A 14,532-nucleotide genomic window follows, 5' to 3' on the forward strand; every position below is an offset into this window, starting at 1 on the left:
TTTCATTGTAATTAGTCAGATTCGAGTATATTGATTTATGTTGATTAGTTTTGAGCGCACGGATGCGAGAGCATTACGCATTAATTGTTCGTTTAGTTTATCTTCATTATAAACAGTTAGATTCTAGTAGAGTGATTTAATTTCGAACATTTTGATATTTTCTTATAAGATACTTACCATGTTAAATACTTACCTATAAGGTACTTACCATGTAATTGCGCAAACACAGACGACCGAAAAACCATGAGGACGGCAACAACGGAAACCTGTAAAAGAAAAGAAGATTGTTAGAATAGAGTTGTGGAACACCCGGTATGTAGGAAACATGGCGCGCGAAGCGGCGCGACGAGCGGCGAATGGAGGCGTGCACCCGAAGTGCGTATGTGCGAGAGGGGAGTGGTGCACTTGGACACAGTATAATTGGACACGGTGCAAATGGACACGTTACAAATGGACACGAGATTTTGCACACGGTTCAATTGGACACAGTGCATTTGGACACAGTAATTTTGGATACAGTAGCTTTTGGACACATAAGAAAATACGCATCGTTTACTTGGACACCGCTCAATTGGACACTGTTCATTTGGACACCGTTCGTTTGGACACAGAAAGATGCGCACCGTTCATTTGGACACCGTTCGTTTGGACACCGTTATTTGCCCACCGTTCGTTTGGACACCGTTCATTTGCCCACTGTTCGTTTGGACACCGTTCATTTGCCCACCGTTCGTTTGGACACCGTTCATTTGCCCACCGTTCGTTTGGACACCGTTCGTTTGGACACCAAAATTTGATTTAAATTATACGACATAATCCACACCAAATTTTTGTTTTAAATAAGAAATAGGTTTGGGTTAGGTTATATCTTCCGGAAGTGGAGCCCCCCCGCAAGGGGGGCGGAACCCACTGTATCCATGCATGACATCCAAATATGCGAAAGGCTAAACAAAGTGCTAAAAGCAATGTAAAATTAATGGCATCAGTATCAGATATATAAAAGTATGAATATATTTTATTTTGACAGATATTATAACCTTCAAATGTATCTCCTTTTCACGATTTCATATTTTACATAGATTTACCAGTATAAAGTGTTATAAGAATACTGATTATATTTTCCCAAAATGATTTTTATTTCTCTCCATCTGTTACATATTCAAACAAACAGTGCGCATGTTTCTGTGTACAAATGAACGGTGTCCAAACGAACGGTGGGCAAATGAACGGTGTCCAAACGAACGGTGGGCAAATGAACGGTGTCCAAACGAACAGTGGGCAAATGAACGGTGTTCAAACGAACGGTGGGCAAATGAACGGTGTCCAAACGAACGGTGGGCAAATAACGGTGTCCAAACAAACGGTGTCCAAATGAACGGTGCGCATCTTTCTGTGTCCAAACGAACGGTGTCCAAATGAACAGTGTCCAATTGAGCGGTGTCCAAGTAAACGATGCGTATTTTCTTATGTGTCCAAAAGCTACTGTATCCAAAATTACTGTGTCCAAATGCACTGTGTCCAATTGAACCGTGTGCACAATCTCGTGTCCATTTGTAACGTGTCCATTTGCACCGTGTCCAATTGTACTGTGTCCAAGTGAAGGCCACTCGTGCGAGAGTGGGGAGGAAAGCGATGTGCGAGATCCGGAAGCGAGACTCGAAGTCAGTCGGCGCGCAGCGAGTTGAGAGTTAACATGTTGTGACACGTTAACGTGTTGTCCGTCGTACACTTATTGGGCCGCGAACGGCGCGTGATCCGTTAAAGTAGATAACGCAGTTTCCGAGAAGGAGCATTAAATCCGAATAGTTATTCGAGTCACACTCTAAGTTTACTTTTATAGTTCGGCCCAAAAAGGCGAACAGAGTTATGATAACGTCACCAAAGTTTAATTAATAAATTCATTTATTTCTGAGTTCAAATCAGTTTTTATTCCGATTCCGGAATCCCGAGGTGTATTCTTCAACAGGATCTTCAGGCTTAGCAGCGCTCGGCAATCCGGATTGGGAAGGATCTATCTTCGGCGAGGTGATTGTTCCGGCAGAGGTGGTCATAACCAGGGAGTCTCGATATTCTCGGCCACCCAGATCGTGTAGCGCCCGTGGGAAGTCATTTTCTTGCTGTTTGGATGGTAAAAGCAGCTGGTGACCGTTTAATGGACCTAGAACTACGATTCGACAAGGTTTGAGCAAGTAATTTACCGGCGTGTCCGGTCACACCGACACGGGTGCCCGACGACGCTGGTCTCCGATAATGGGACCCAATTTACGTCCCAGCGATTCAAGACGCTCCTGGCCGCCTTCGGGATCGCGCACCGCAAGTCGCCATCTATGCCCCTCAGTGCAACCCGGTCGAGCGGGCCAACCGCACGGTAAAGACCATGATCGCCCAATACGTGGGGAAGCGACACAACAACTGGGATGAGCGGATCGTCGCACTACAATTCGCGATCAATACCGCGAGGCACGAGGCCACCGGATACACCCTGGCGTACGTACTACACGGGCGCGAATTGGCACGACCCCACCCGGAGGACCGGAGACCGCCGGCCCCAGCTCCAAGTCCGGACGTAAACCGGAAGCGGCTCGAGGAGGCCTTCGAGGTGGTACGAATCCACCTAGCTCGCGCGTCCCAACGACAGGAACGCCATTACAATCTGCGGCGACGCGACTGGCGTCCGCAGATAGGCGAGCAGGTCTGGAAGCGGGACCGGCCACTCTCCAGTAAGAGCGGCACGTTCAACGCCAAGTTGGCACCCAGACACATAGGACCACTGGAGGTTCGGAGAATCCTATCGCCGGTCGTAGTAGACCTCCGCGACGCCAGAGGAAAGTGGCACCGGCATATCCATGTGCAAGATTTGAAGCCGGCCCCGGACATTGACAACGGGCATCCTGAGCCTGCGGACTGAGCCCCGACGACCAGCACCACCAGAGGAGAAGGACGCCGGGTGATATGCGCGGCGTAATGCAGCACTGTCACTGTTTTATCACCCAAGGTGACGAGCACCGGCAACGGCAATAACGCCGGCTTACATCCGCAGCGACCCCTTTGCCCCCTCCTGACACCTGGAGCAGACGGAAGGAAGACGACGCACCAAAGGACCACGCCGCCCTGTCCTCCCACGCCCTGACCCTCCGTCGACCCCGGGACTGAAGGTCCAGCGCCACCCACCGACTCCGTTCCGCGGCGCGAGCGAATCGACCGCCACGGTCGGCCCCGGATGAGCCGCCGCTTGCACTAAAGGGGGGGGGGGTAGTGTAACGATACGTTACCGGCCTCGCGGGCCGACCAGCCGCTCGCAATTCTGAGGCTCGGCGCCTATAGGGCCCCTAAACTTCCACACCCGTGTCTCGGCACCGACTCGCGTGAATGGGAGGCCGGCCGCCGGTATATAAGGCGCTCCGGCAAGCGTACCGGTACCAGTTCCCGATTTCTGTCACGAACAACTCTCCGGATCCCGAACCGACTCTCGCGTTATACCAGGCTACGGGCTTCCCGTAGTTAGGCCGGGCTTCCCGGTTGCTGGGACGGCGCATCCTGATACCCCGCGTTACACCAGGCTACGGGCTTCCCGTAGTTAGGCCGGACTTCCCGGTTGCTGGGACGGCGTATCCTGATACCCCGCGTTACACCAAGCTACGGGCTTCCCGTAGTTAGGCCGGACTTCCCGGTTGCTGGGACGGCGCCTCCTGCTAGTTGATAAGTCCGCATCGCGTTACCCCCTAAGATCATTTGTATATACCGCGACCCGTTTGTACCGAAAGACCGCTTTGGTCTCCGCGCTCTAATAGATTCTAGTACCGCCTTGCATATACCGCGACCTGTTTGTATCATACTGTTGGATTGTAAGATTGCGCTCGGATAATCTGCTTTTCTGAAGGAATTGGAAAGCTGGTGTTTCGTAAGAAGAGACGTAGATTTCTTGTCTTCGATGCGAATTCTTCCTTTTATTATTAACCTTATACAGTATATGTCAACACTCGCGTGCGACAGGCTGGCGACTAGAGGCGTTTCGTTGTTCGTGGGACTTCGCTAAGCGCTAGCTTACGCATGCGCGTTAATCAAATGCGACGGACTGCCTCGACACATACGACCGCACTGTATATACCGCGCATTATAATTGTAGAGCCATTACGATCTCCGTTAGTATCGCGCCGACTCCACTTGTACACCCGGCCTTCGGACTACACAAGCGCGCTAGCCCTTCTAAGGGTAGGCCGCGGAAAGCGCCGACGCCCCGTCCTTCTCAGGATAAGGTCAGGCCGTTGGAATTACAAACGAAGGCCACGCGACACCCGTAGTATTTAAGATCCATTCTGTCCCGCTTAGAATAACCCTAGTTTACTCGCATGCGAACACCGCGATAGCAGAGACGTCCGCATGAGCCGCGCTCGCTTCCCGAGCTCCACGCACACCAGCCACGCGCGAAACTTTGTACGCACCGCCCTGGCATGTCGCATTGTGAATAACTACCGCTTACGCATGTTTCATTGTACATATAATATAGCTCAATGTTAGACTTTGATAATCGCTTGAATAAACCTAGTTGTTGAACCGCTTATACCGAGGTAAAGTAAGTTGGAGTTTCCCCCTTCTCCCGAATTCTGGCACCGGCAAGCCTTGATCCGTGGCGTACGGGAAAGGAGAACCGTTACAATTTATTATCAATAGCGATAAAGAAGCAGCTATGACATCGACAGGAAGATCAACGGGGAGTACGACCTCAAGTAGTGGAAACAGAGCAGCAGGCGCGAGTGGATCAGTGGATATTGAGATAAAAATAGATTGGCTTATAAAAATAGTGAGGGAAATAAAAAATGACACAGCATGTAAAAAAGAAGTCAAGATGATGATTAAGGAAATAGTTCGAAAAGAATTGGAAAATAATGTTAAATAAGAAGTGGAAGAATTGAGAAGAATAATACAGAAAGGAACTTCAGGACCATCAGAAGGGGCACAAAGGAGTTATAAAAAAGAAAATATTATAATTGTCAAACCTAAGATGCAACAGGAGAGTGAAGCTACTAAAAAATTGATAAAAGAAAAGATAGATATCAAGAATATATCTGCGGGAGTAACGAAGTTAAAAAAGGAAGCAAGGGAACAGTGATTCTGGGTTGTGAGATTGGAGAAATGGAAAAATTAAAGGCTATAGTACAAGCCAAGTTAGGCGAAAATTTCAAAGTTATTAAGTCACCGTGAATGAAACCTAAAATAAAAATTGTCAATATTAGCGAAAAAAAATGAAGTTAAATGATGATGGTTTAATAGTTACAATCCATAAGCAGAACAAGATTGACGCGAAGAATAAAGAAATTCATATGCGAATAGTGAAGAAAATAGTTAAAAATCAATTCGGAAGAAAAAGTAAAGAAGAATGTTCTGTAATAATTGAAGCAGATGAAAAAACTCATGAAATAATGTTGAGCAAAGGAAAACTGATTGTAGGATGAAGAAAGTATTTGGTATTTAATCACATTAATATTAAAAGATATTGTATTTTAAATGTTGGGATTATTATATATCATATTGCAAAAAATTGTATAGCAAATGAAACATGCCACAAATCTGCATGAAATCATAAAACGATTGAATGCACGGCGACAAACAAAAGTTGTGTAAATTATATGTTTAAAATTCAAACATACAACTTAAAAATAAGTGATAAGCATGACCCTCGATCCGGAATGTCCGACATTTAAGAAGGCGATATAGGAGAAAAAGAGAAGAGCCGGCAGGCAGGATGCTAGGTAACAACTACAGAAGAAAGAGGATACAGCATCATCTTCAGATATAAAGATAACGAATCATGCATAGCACTATCGGAAACTGGATTGACTGGTGGATTGAGGATTTGTACTGCAAATAGCTGAGAAAGTTAGTAAATATCAGACAAATCAATCCCTTTCTCCCTATCTTTGATTGTGCAACGCTGTCAGTTGAAGACATTGCAATACAATTTCGTAGAACTATGAACTACGAGTGCACAAAAAAAGTATATCGTACGAAATAGTAAAAGTGTATAATGCCTTATCAGCTGAGATAAAACGATGTAAAAATTGAGCTGTTTAAGGAATTGTTAAAGGAATATATTGTAATTAATGTAAACTAAATCTGTATTACAAATAGCTGAGAAAGCTAATAAATATCAATCAATCAAAAAATCTCTCCCTCTCCCTCTCCCTCTCCCCCTTGCACTCTCTCTCTCTCTCATTGTATTATAAAATAAATTTTATAAAATTATATATTTATAAAAGGGTTTACGAGGACTGACAATTAAGTTCATAGAAAATATTTATTATAATTACAGAACATACTTATTCGTTATCTGATACACGGTCTCTTTTAAAATAATCCCTTCCTAAAGCAATGCACTTTTTTTCTATTGCAGGAAACACACAGTCTTCAAAATCATTCTCTGTGAGGCTGTTTAAAACACGCGTCAACTATACCACCTTTGTTCGTGACTCTCAATGACAATCTTTCATGTCTTTCTTGATCTTGGGGAATAGAAAAAAATCGGAGAAGATCAGATCGAATCCCCTGATTTTTTTTTATTTCCCAAAATCAAGAAAAGCATTATGCAAAAGGATTATCATTGGGGGTCACGAGCGGAGATGGAATGGATGACGCGTGCTCTAAACAGCCTTATGGAGAATAGAAACTACTTCCTGCAATAGAAAAAACATTAATCCAAGTGCATTGTTTTAGAAAGGGACTATTTTAAAGGGGATCATGTATTAGATAACGAATAAGTGTGTTCTGTAATTGTAATAAACTTAATTGTCACTCCTCGTACTCAAAGGAATAATAGTACATGAGCGGTGTGAATGAGGTTGACCCTGAGTTCTTTGCAAACTGCAGTCGGCAATCCGTACTAGACATTAAAGGAAAGTGGTACATCAACTTATCATCGACGATTATTCCTAAAGATATACAAAACCTGTTATATTTGAGGAAAAATTTTAGTTCGCCTGTTATTAACACAGATAAATTAACAGTTTATTAAAAATATTGAAAAGAAACTAAATAAATTTTCTAATGAAGCACAAATTGCCATTAGAAACCGCTTAAGATATTTTTGATAATCTTCCATCTTTTTCAATCCCAAAGTGCGATTTCGATAAAAACATTAAACATCTAGCCATCACCACCAAACAATTCTTCAACGTAATCCAAACCTAATTCTTATAAGAGCCCATAAGGGCAATGTTACTGTTGCTCTTGACAAGGATAAATATTTAAAGAGTGTTGAAGAATTACTCAAAAATACGGAGACATACATTATTCTTAAAAAAGATCCTACCAAAAATTGACTTCTGGTTTACGCGATTTGTTGACGAGATGGAAGAATTCCGATTTTATTTCGGCTTCAAAGTATAGGTTAGGTTAATCGTTGTTGTGTAGTGATCAGATTTTACTAATGGTTATGGATTTCCTAAAATACATAAACCAAACTGTTCATTTAAAATAATAGTCTCTTTTCTAAACAGTCCATTATATTACCTAGCTTCTTACTTACCAGATTACCAGATTATGTTTAAAAGTTTTCCAGCAGCCCATACTAATGTTTCGAATAGCTTCAAATTAAAAGAACAACTTTCGGAGATTCATATTAATGATAACTTTAGTCTAATCTTGTTAGACGATATTTCTTTTTTTACAAATATACCTATTGAAATGGCAATGGATAATATTTCGGATAGATGGAATTATAATTCCGATAACTGTAACATTTCTAAGCCAGAATTTCTCCTAGCAGTTAGATTTATTTTAAATTCAACTTTTTTCACATTTAATGATGTTATTTACCAACAAACTTTTGGTACATCCATAGACATATGTAGTATATCTAAACCGAGCGTTTGCCTTATTTAAGGAGTGGGGGTAAAGATGCACGTAGAAAAGTAGAACGTGAAACATACTCTGTTTCGTGGACCTTGCGTTCTCTCTCGCTCACACAGAGCATAGCGCTTTCTTTCGTCATGCTACATGCGAACGGAAGAGAACGCAAAGGGCACGAAATAGAGTATATCCTTTTCTACGTGCACCTCGGTTCCCACTCCTCAACACTCGGTCTAGATATACAATGTCTATGGATATACCCATAGGCTCCACTCTGTCCTCCATTACTGCGAACATTGTACTACAAGATTTAGAGAAAAAAGCTCTTGAGATATTAAAATTTACCTCCCCTTTTTATTTTAGCTATGTGGATGATATTGCTCTTGTTGTCTCGTCTTCGTTAATCGATTATTGAATATTTTTAATTCATTTAACTCCAAGTTACAACTCACATTAAAAATAGAAACAAACAACAGATTAAATTATCTGGATATCACTATGATTTTAAATAAAAATCGTATAATATATGATTGATTTTATAAACCAACTTTTTCGGGGAGATATCTGAATTTTTTCTCTCAATACCCTATTTGTCAGAAAAAAGACACAATTATTGATAGAACATTTTTACTCTCACATCCAGAGTTTCACTTCAAGAATATTAAGCTGATTATAAGAATTCTTCTCGACAATGGTTATCCATTGAAGTTCATTTTTCAAACCTTTCACGCACGCCTTAAAAAATGATTCAATAAGTTGAAAAATAGAGAAATGAATATTAACCAGAAAACGAAAAGCAAGGCTTTCTCGTATTTCATTATACCATACGTTCCTTCTATATCCGATAGATTAATATTAGGAATCTTAATGTCAGATTAACCTACTTTAGTCTCAATAAATTACACAGTTACATTAGAGTTCATAAAGACACTCTTCTTAAAACTTCGCACAGCAATGTCGTTTATAAAATTAACTGCAGTAATTGTAACACTTCATATATCGATTAAACGGGTAAACAGTTACGTACGAGGATATCGAGCATCGCAATCATATTAGACGGAATACGACTCATTCTGTTTTAACCGATCATAAATTAGAATTTAAGGTAAATCTGCATAAAAGGAAACCCTCCTCGTATGACCTTGACCTTGACATATGTTGTCAAAGTCATCGTCCTGAGTGACTTTCAAAAGGTCATAGCCGTCGCTCGTAGTTTATTAAAAAGTTATTAACAAAATAAGTGTTATAGGTACAATTTATATTTTTGATACTGTATAGAGAATAAAATCAAGCATATATGAACAGCCATGACAATACCGTTTACTTTTTCTTTACAAGCGAGCGCTTTATACGTAAACAGAAATGTTATTACAAGAATCACCTTCAGTATTTTTCGTATTTACACTTTCATTGCTTAATCTGTTTCAGATCTTCGAAGTATACACATATTCTGTAGTAGTTTATTATTTGAAAATAATAATGCATTTATATAAGTTTTTACACTTAACATACAATTATGATAGTTTAATAAAATATCTCATTGATAAAGAAGTTATTAATAGCAGTGTTGAGTGTCCAAAATGTGGCAATGTTAAAACTTAAGCAAATGTATTCGACAATTATATTATGCATTGCATTAATAAAATTTATAAGATTCTACATAAACGAAAAAAACCAAAAAATAACGTGTAATTTTAAAATTATCATGTTAAACAATACTTGGTTTTATAAAACTTATTTAGATATAATAAAAATATACCGTTTCATGTTTTTAATGATTCAATTACTACGTCATTATTTTCTATGTAATGAATTGGAGATAACTGAACATACTGTTATAGATTGGATCAATTTTCGTAGAGAAATATCTTAATTTTTCAATCAAAATATTAGTGTTCGTTAATTATACAAACGTTACGTTATTTATATGTATTTTATTTTATATTGGGTGATTGCATAAGTTCGTGCCCGATTTAAATATAAACTTCAATAGATTATATTTTAGAGATAACACTTTTATTAATCAATTATATAGTCTCCATTCTTTTCTACAATATTACTTAGTTAAAATATCAATGTAATTTGATTATAATAAAACATACGCGCACAAATTACTACGCTAGCTCTTGATTACCTTTTGTCTATTTCGTATGATATATTCATATAACAGCTTTTATTAGTTTATTTTGTGCATAATTTATATTCTTGATTGGCGTAATATTCTCATTTTATTACTTTTGTAAAGCAATAATGATATAACTAACAAAATATATATTAAAATAATATTTTTTATGTAATAATTTTTTGAAAAATCGCGTGTATTTGACGTTTTTTTATCTTTCGTTGAAAAGGTAATTTTTTAAATATAGTATTAACTACGATGTAATAACGATATAATATATATATATATATATATATTACATATTACAATTATGAGTAAGAAATTACAATTAATCGATAGCTATAACTTATATTATTACCCTCCCCAAGATACGCACGGTCAAACATAATACCTTGCACTTCATTAAAATGACAGATGGCTCCCCAGAAGCCTGTCGTCCGCGCAGATTGGCCCCGGATAAACTCAAGGCAGCAAAGGCGGAATTCAATCTCTTTTTACAGGAAGGGGTCAATCAGACGTCAAAAAGCCCATGGTCAGCCCCCTTGCACATGGTTCCTAAAAAGGGGGATTCCTGGAGGCCCTGCGGAGATTATAGAAGGCTCAATGCAAGGACAATGCCGGATCGATATCCGATTCCACATATAGAAGATTTTTCACAAACTCTATTTAACAAAAAAATGTTTTTAACAGTGGATCTAGTCCGGGCGTACAATCAAATACTCGTACATCTCGACGATGTGCCCAAGACAGCTATTACCACTGGGAGTGGTGCAGTTGGACACAGTATAATTGGACACGGTGCAAATGGATACGTTACAAATGGACACGAAATTTTGCACACGGTTCAATTGGACACAGTGCATTTGGACACAGTAATTTTGGATACAGTAGCTTTTGGACACATAAGAAAATACGCATCGTTTACTTGGACACCGCTCAATTGGACACTGTTCATTTGGACACCGTTCGTTTGGACACAGAAAGATGCGCACCGTTCATTTGGACACCGTTCGTTTGGACACCGTTATTTGCCCACCGTTCGTTTGGACACCGTTCATTTGCCCACCGTTCGTTTGGACACCGTTCATTTGCTCACTGTTCGTTTGGACACCGTTCATTTGCCCACCGTTCGTTTGGACACCGTTCATTTGCCCACCGTTCGTTTGGACACCAAAATTTGATTTAAATTATACGACGTAATCCACACCAAATTTTTGTTTTAAATAAGAAATAGGTTTGGGTTAGGTTATATCTTCCGGAAGTGGAGCCCCCCCGCAGGGGGGGCGGAACCCACTGTATCCATGCATGACATCCAAATATGCGAAAGGCTAAACAAAGTGCTAAAAGCAATGTAAAATTAATGACATCAGTATCAGAGATATATAAGTATGAATATATTTTATTTTGTTAGATATTATAACCTTCAAATGTATCTCCTTTTCACGATTTCATATTTTACATAGATTTACCAGTATAAAGTGTTATAAGAATACTGATTATATTTTCCCAAAATGATTTTTATTTCTCTCCATCTGTTACATATTCAAACAAACAGTGCGCATGTTTCTGTGTACAAATGAACGGTGTCCAAACGAACGGTGGGCAAATGAACGGTATCCAAACGAACAGTGGGCAAATGAACGGTATCCAAACGAACGGTGGGCAAATGAACGGTGTCCAAACGAACGGTGGGCAAATAACGGTGTCCAAACGAACGGTGTCCAAATGAACGGTGTCCAATTGAGCGGTGTCCAAGTAAACGATGCGTATTTTTTTATGTGTCCAAAAGCTACTGTATCCAAAATTACTGTGTCCAAATGCACTGTGTCCAATTGAACCGTGTGCACAATCTCGTGTCCATTTGTAACGTGTCCATTTGCACCGTGTCCAATTGTACTGTGTCCAAGTGAAGGCCACTCATTACCACTCCCTTTGGCCTGTTTGAATTTCGATTTATGCTATTCGGCCTACGCAATGCAGCACAAACGTTCCAGCGTTTTATCAATGAGATCACGAGCGACTTCGAATTCTGCTACGCGTACATCGATGATATACTAATCAACCAACGAGGAGGAGCATGAAGAACATTTACGCAAGCTCTTCAAGCGCCTAGAAGAGAACGGCCTTTTATTAAGCCTGGGTAAATGTGTCTTCGGAGCCAACAAGGTACTCTTCCTTGGATATGAGGTATCGAAAAAAGGGACACGGCCTCCACCCGAGAGGATAGAGGCAATTAAAAATTTTCCAAAACCGGAAAATATGCAACAATTACGACAGTATCTGGGAACATTGAATTTCTATCGTAGATTCATTCCTAATGCTGCGGCAGAGCAAGTATTGCTAAATGGCCTACTCAGCGGTTCAAAGATTAAAAAGAAGGTACCAATAACGTCGAATGCCGAATTAGATGAGGTTTTCATCAAAACTAAGGATAGTCTAGCCCGAGCAACACTGCTAGCACATCTTGAACCAGAGGCAGAGATAACTCTCGCTACCGATGCATCCGACAGAGCCATTGGGGCAGTGATACAGCAACGTGACGGAAAAGATTGGCAACCACTAGCTTTCTTCAGCAAGAAATTAAATCCGGCGCAACAAAAATACAGCCCGTATGATAAAGAGCTACTGGCAATTTATATGGCAATAAAACATTATCGCCACATGCTCGAAGGAAGAATCTTCACAATATTCACTGACCACAAGCCCATAACATACGCTTTCCAACAAGATCTGTTACATAGTTCTCTCAGACAGGCGAGATACTTGCAGTATATCGGGCAATTTACTACTGACATACGCCATATCTCAGGGAAGGACAACACGGTTGCTGACGCATTGTCAAGAATCGAAGAGATTCAAACCGCAATAAATTTGGAGAATTTGGCAAAAGCACAGGAGGAGAATATCGAGATGCAAGAAATGCTAGAAGGAAACTCTTCACTCAAGCTCCAGAAAATACAAATACCGGGAACAGATACCATGTTGTATTGCAATGTCTCAACACCAGTTGCACGCCCCTTTGTTGCCAAACAATACAGAAAGCAAGTTTTCAAATCTTTACATAGCCTCTCACATCCAGGAACCAAAGCGACAGTAAAATTGGTCGCAGAACGCTATGTCTAGCCAAGAATTAAGGCGGGTTGTCACCAATGGGCAAGAGCCTGCATCAATTGCCAGAAAGCAAAGATTCACAAACACAATCGTGCGCCCATTGGCAAATTCATAGGCCCAACGAAGCGGTTTGAACACATACATATAATCCTGGTAGGACTACCGCTATCAAGAGGCTACAGATACTGCCTCACGATAATCGATCGTTTCACAAGATGGCCTGAAGCTATACCGATGACAGATATAACAGCGGAAGCAATGGCTCGAAATCTATTAACGCATTGGATTGCAAGGTTCGGCACACCGGTTCGAATTACAACAGATCAAGGAAGACAGTTCGAGGCTGACCTATTTCGACAATTAACCAAGTTGATAGGTGCAGCGCACATTCACACGATAGCCTACCATCTTGCAGCTAATGGCATGGTCGAACGCCTCCATCGCCAAATGAAAACGGCTATCAAATGCCACGCAACAAAGGCATGAACTGACGTTTTATCCATAGTCATGATGGGGATTAGAGCAGCCTTTAAGGAAGATCTCCGCGCAACGCCGGCTGAGTTGGTTTATGGAGAGACACTAAGGTTCTCGGGCGAATTCCTACAAGAAACGCAGGAAACAACGAGCGATACGAACGACTTCTTATTGAAATTAAGAAAAACAATGAGAGATTTGCGACCGCAATCAATTAAAAGACATGGAACATCTGCTACCTTTCAATACAAGGACTTAAAGAGCTCAACGCATGTATTCCTCAGACACGATGCGCCTACACGAGCCTTACAGCCAACTTATGATAGTCCATACGAAGTCCTCGATAAAACAGAGAAGGTCTACAAGCTACGAATTAACGGAAAAACCGTCCACGTATCTACAGACCGGCTAAAACCTGCGTACATTTTGGCGGACTTGGAACCGACATCAACACCAAAACAGCCTGAAAAGCAAAAGGACTCAGCACCCACGGAAACAAAGACAAAGAATGGCAGAACGTCACGCAAAACTGTACGTTTCCAGTCACCGGGCTAAAAGACAACGAAGGGGGTAATGTGGCGGCCTATGGCAACCACAAAATTACGGCAGCGCGATATTCGCGAAATATTAGCGTTTCTCGCAAGCGCTCGCCCATCCGCGCGTAGTGCGGGAGACACCGCTAGTCGGCGTAAGGCGCTCGGGCCAACATGGAAGTGGAAAGCCGCCCGACCAGAATATAGGTCAGACTCCCTGCGGTGAAAAACACGAAGAAAATTCTTGGCGTCAGTCGCCTACTTTCTAAGCGCAAGTCGCTTTAAAAACGTTGGTAAACGATACGGCGCCAATCGCTGCACGACCATTCAAGACGCCACGAATTAAAAGCGCCAGCACGCTGCCCACATTGGCCGAAATCACCCTCCGGCGCAAAACTCGCCCAACGCCGTTGCACTTCACTTCGGCCAAACGGAGAAGAGTCGGCG

At 41.3% G+C, this 14,532-nt stretch overlaps 1 protein-coding gene across 1 annotated transcript; it reads left to right on the forward strand.

Annotated features, from left to right (window-relative positions):
- Positions 1-2,377: 2,377 nt before the first annotated feature.
- LOC138934327 (uncharacterized) lies at positions 2,378-2,908 on the forward strand. The gene has a single exon (XM_070297950.1). The coding sequence runs from the start codon at positions 2,378-2,380 to the stop codon at positions 2,906-2,908; it is 531 nt and encodes a 176-aa protein (XP_070154051.1).
- The last annotated feature ends 11,624 nt before the right edge of the window (positions 2,909-14,532 follow it).

Source organism: Polyergus mexicanus, unplaced genomic scaffold (assembly GCF_030449975.1).
Source record: "Polyergus mexicanus isolate NDT 795.1 unplaced genomic scaffold, iyPolMexi1.0 SCAF_6, whole genome shotgun sequence".
NCBI classification, from domain to species: domain Eukaryota; kingdom Metazoa; phylum Arthropoda; class Insecta; order Hymenoptera; family Formicidae; genus Polyergus; species Polyergus mexicanus.

What these genes read in the sequence shown, in the direction of transcription:
- LOC138934327 (XM_070297950.1), top strand. Translation starts at nt 2,378, where the DNA reads ATGATCGCCCAATACGTGGGGAAGCGACACAACAACTGGGATGAGCGG.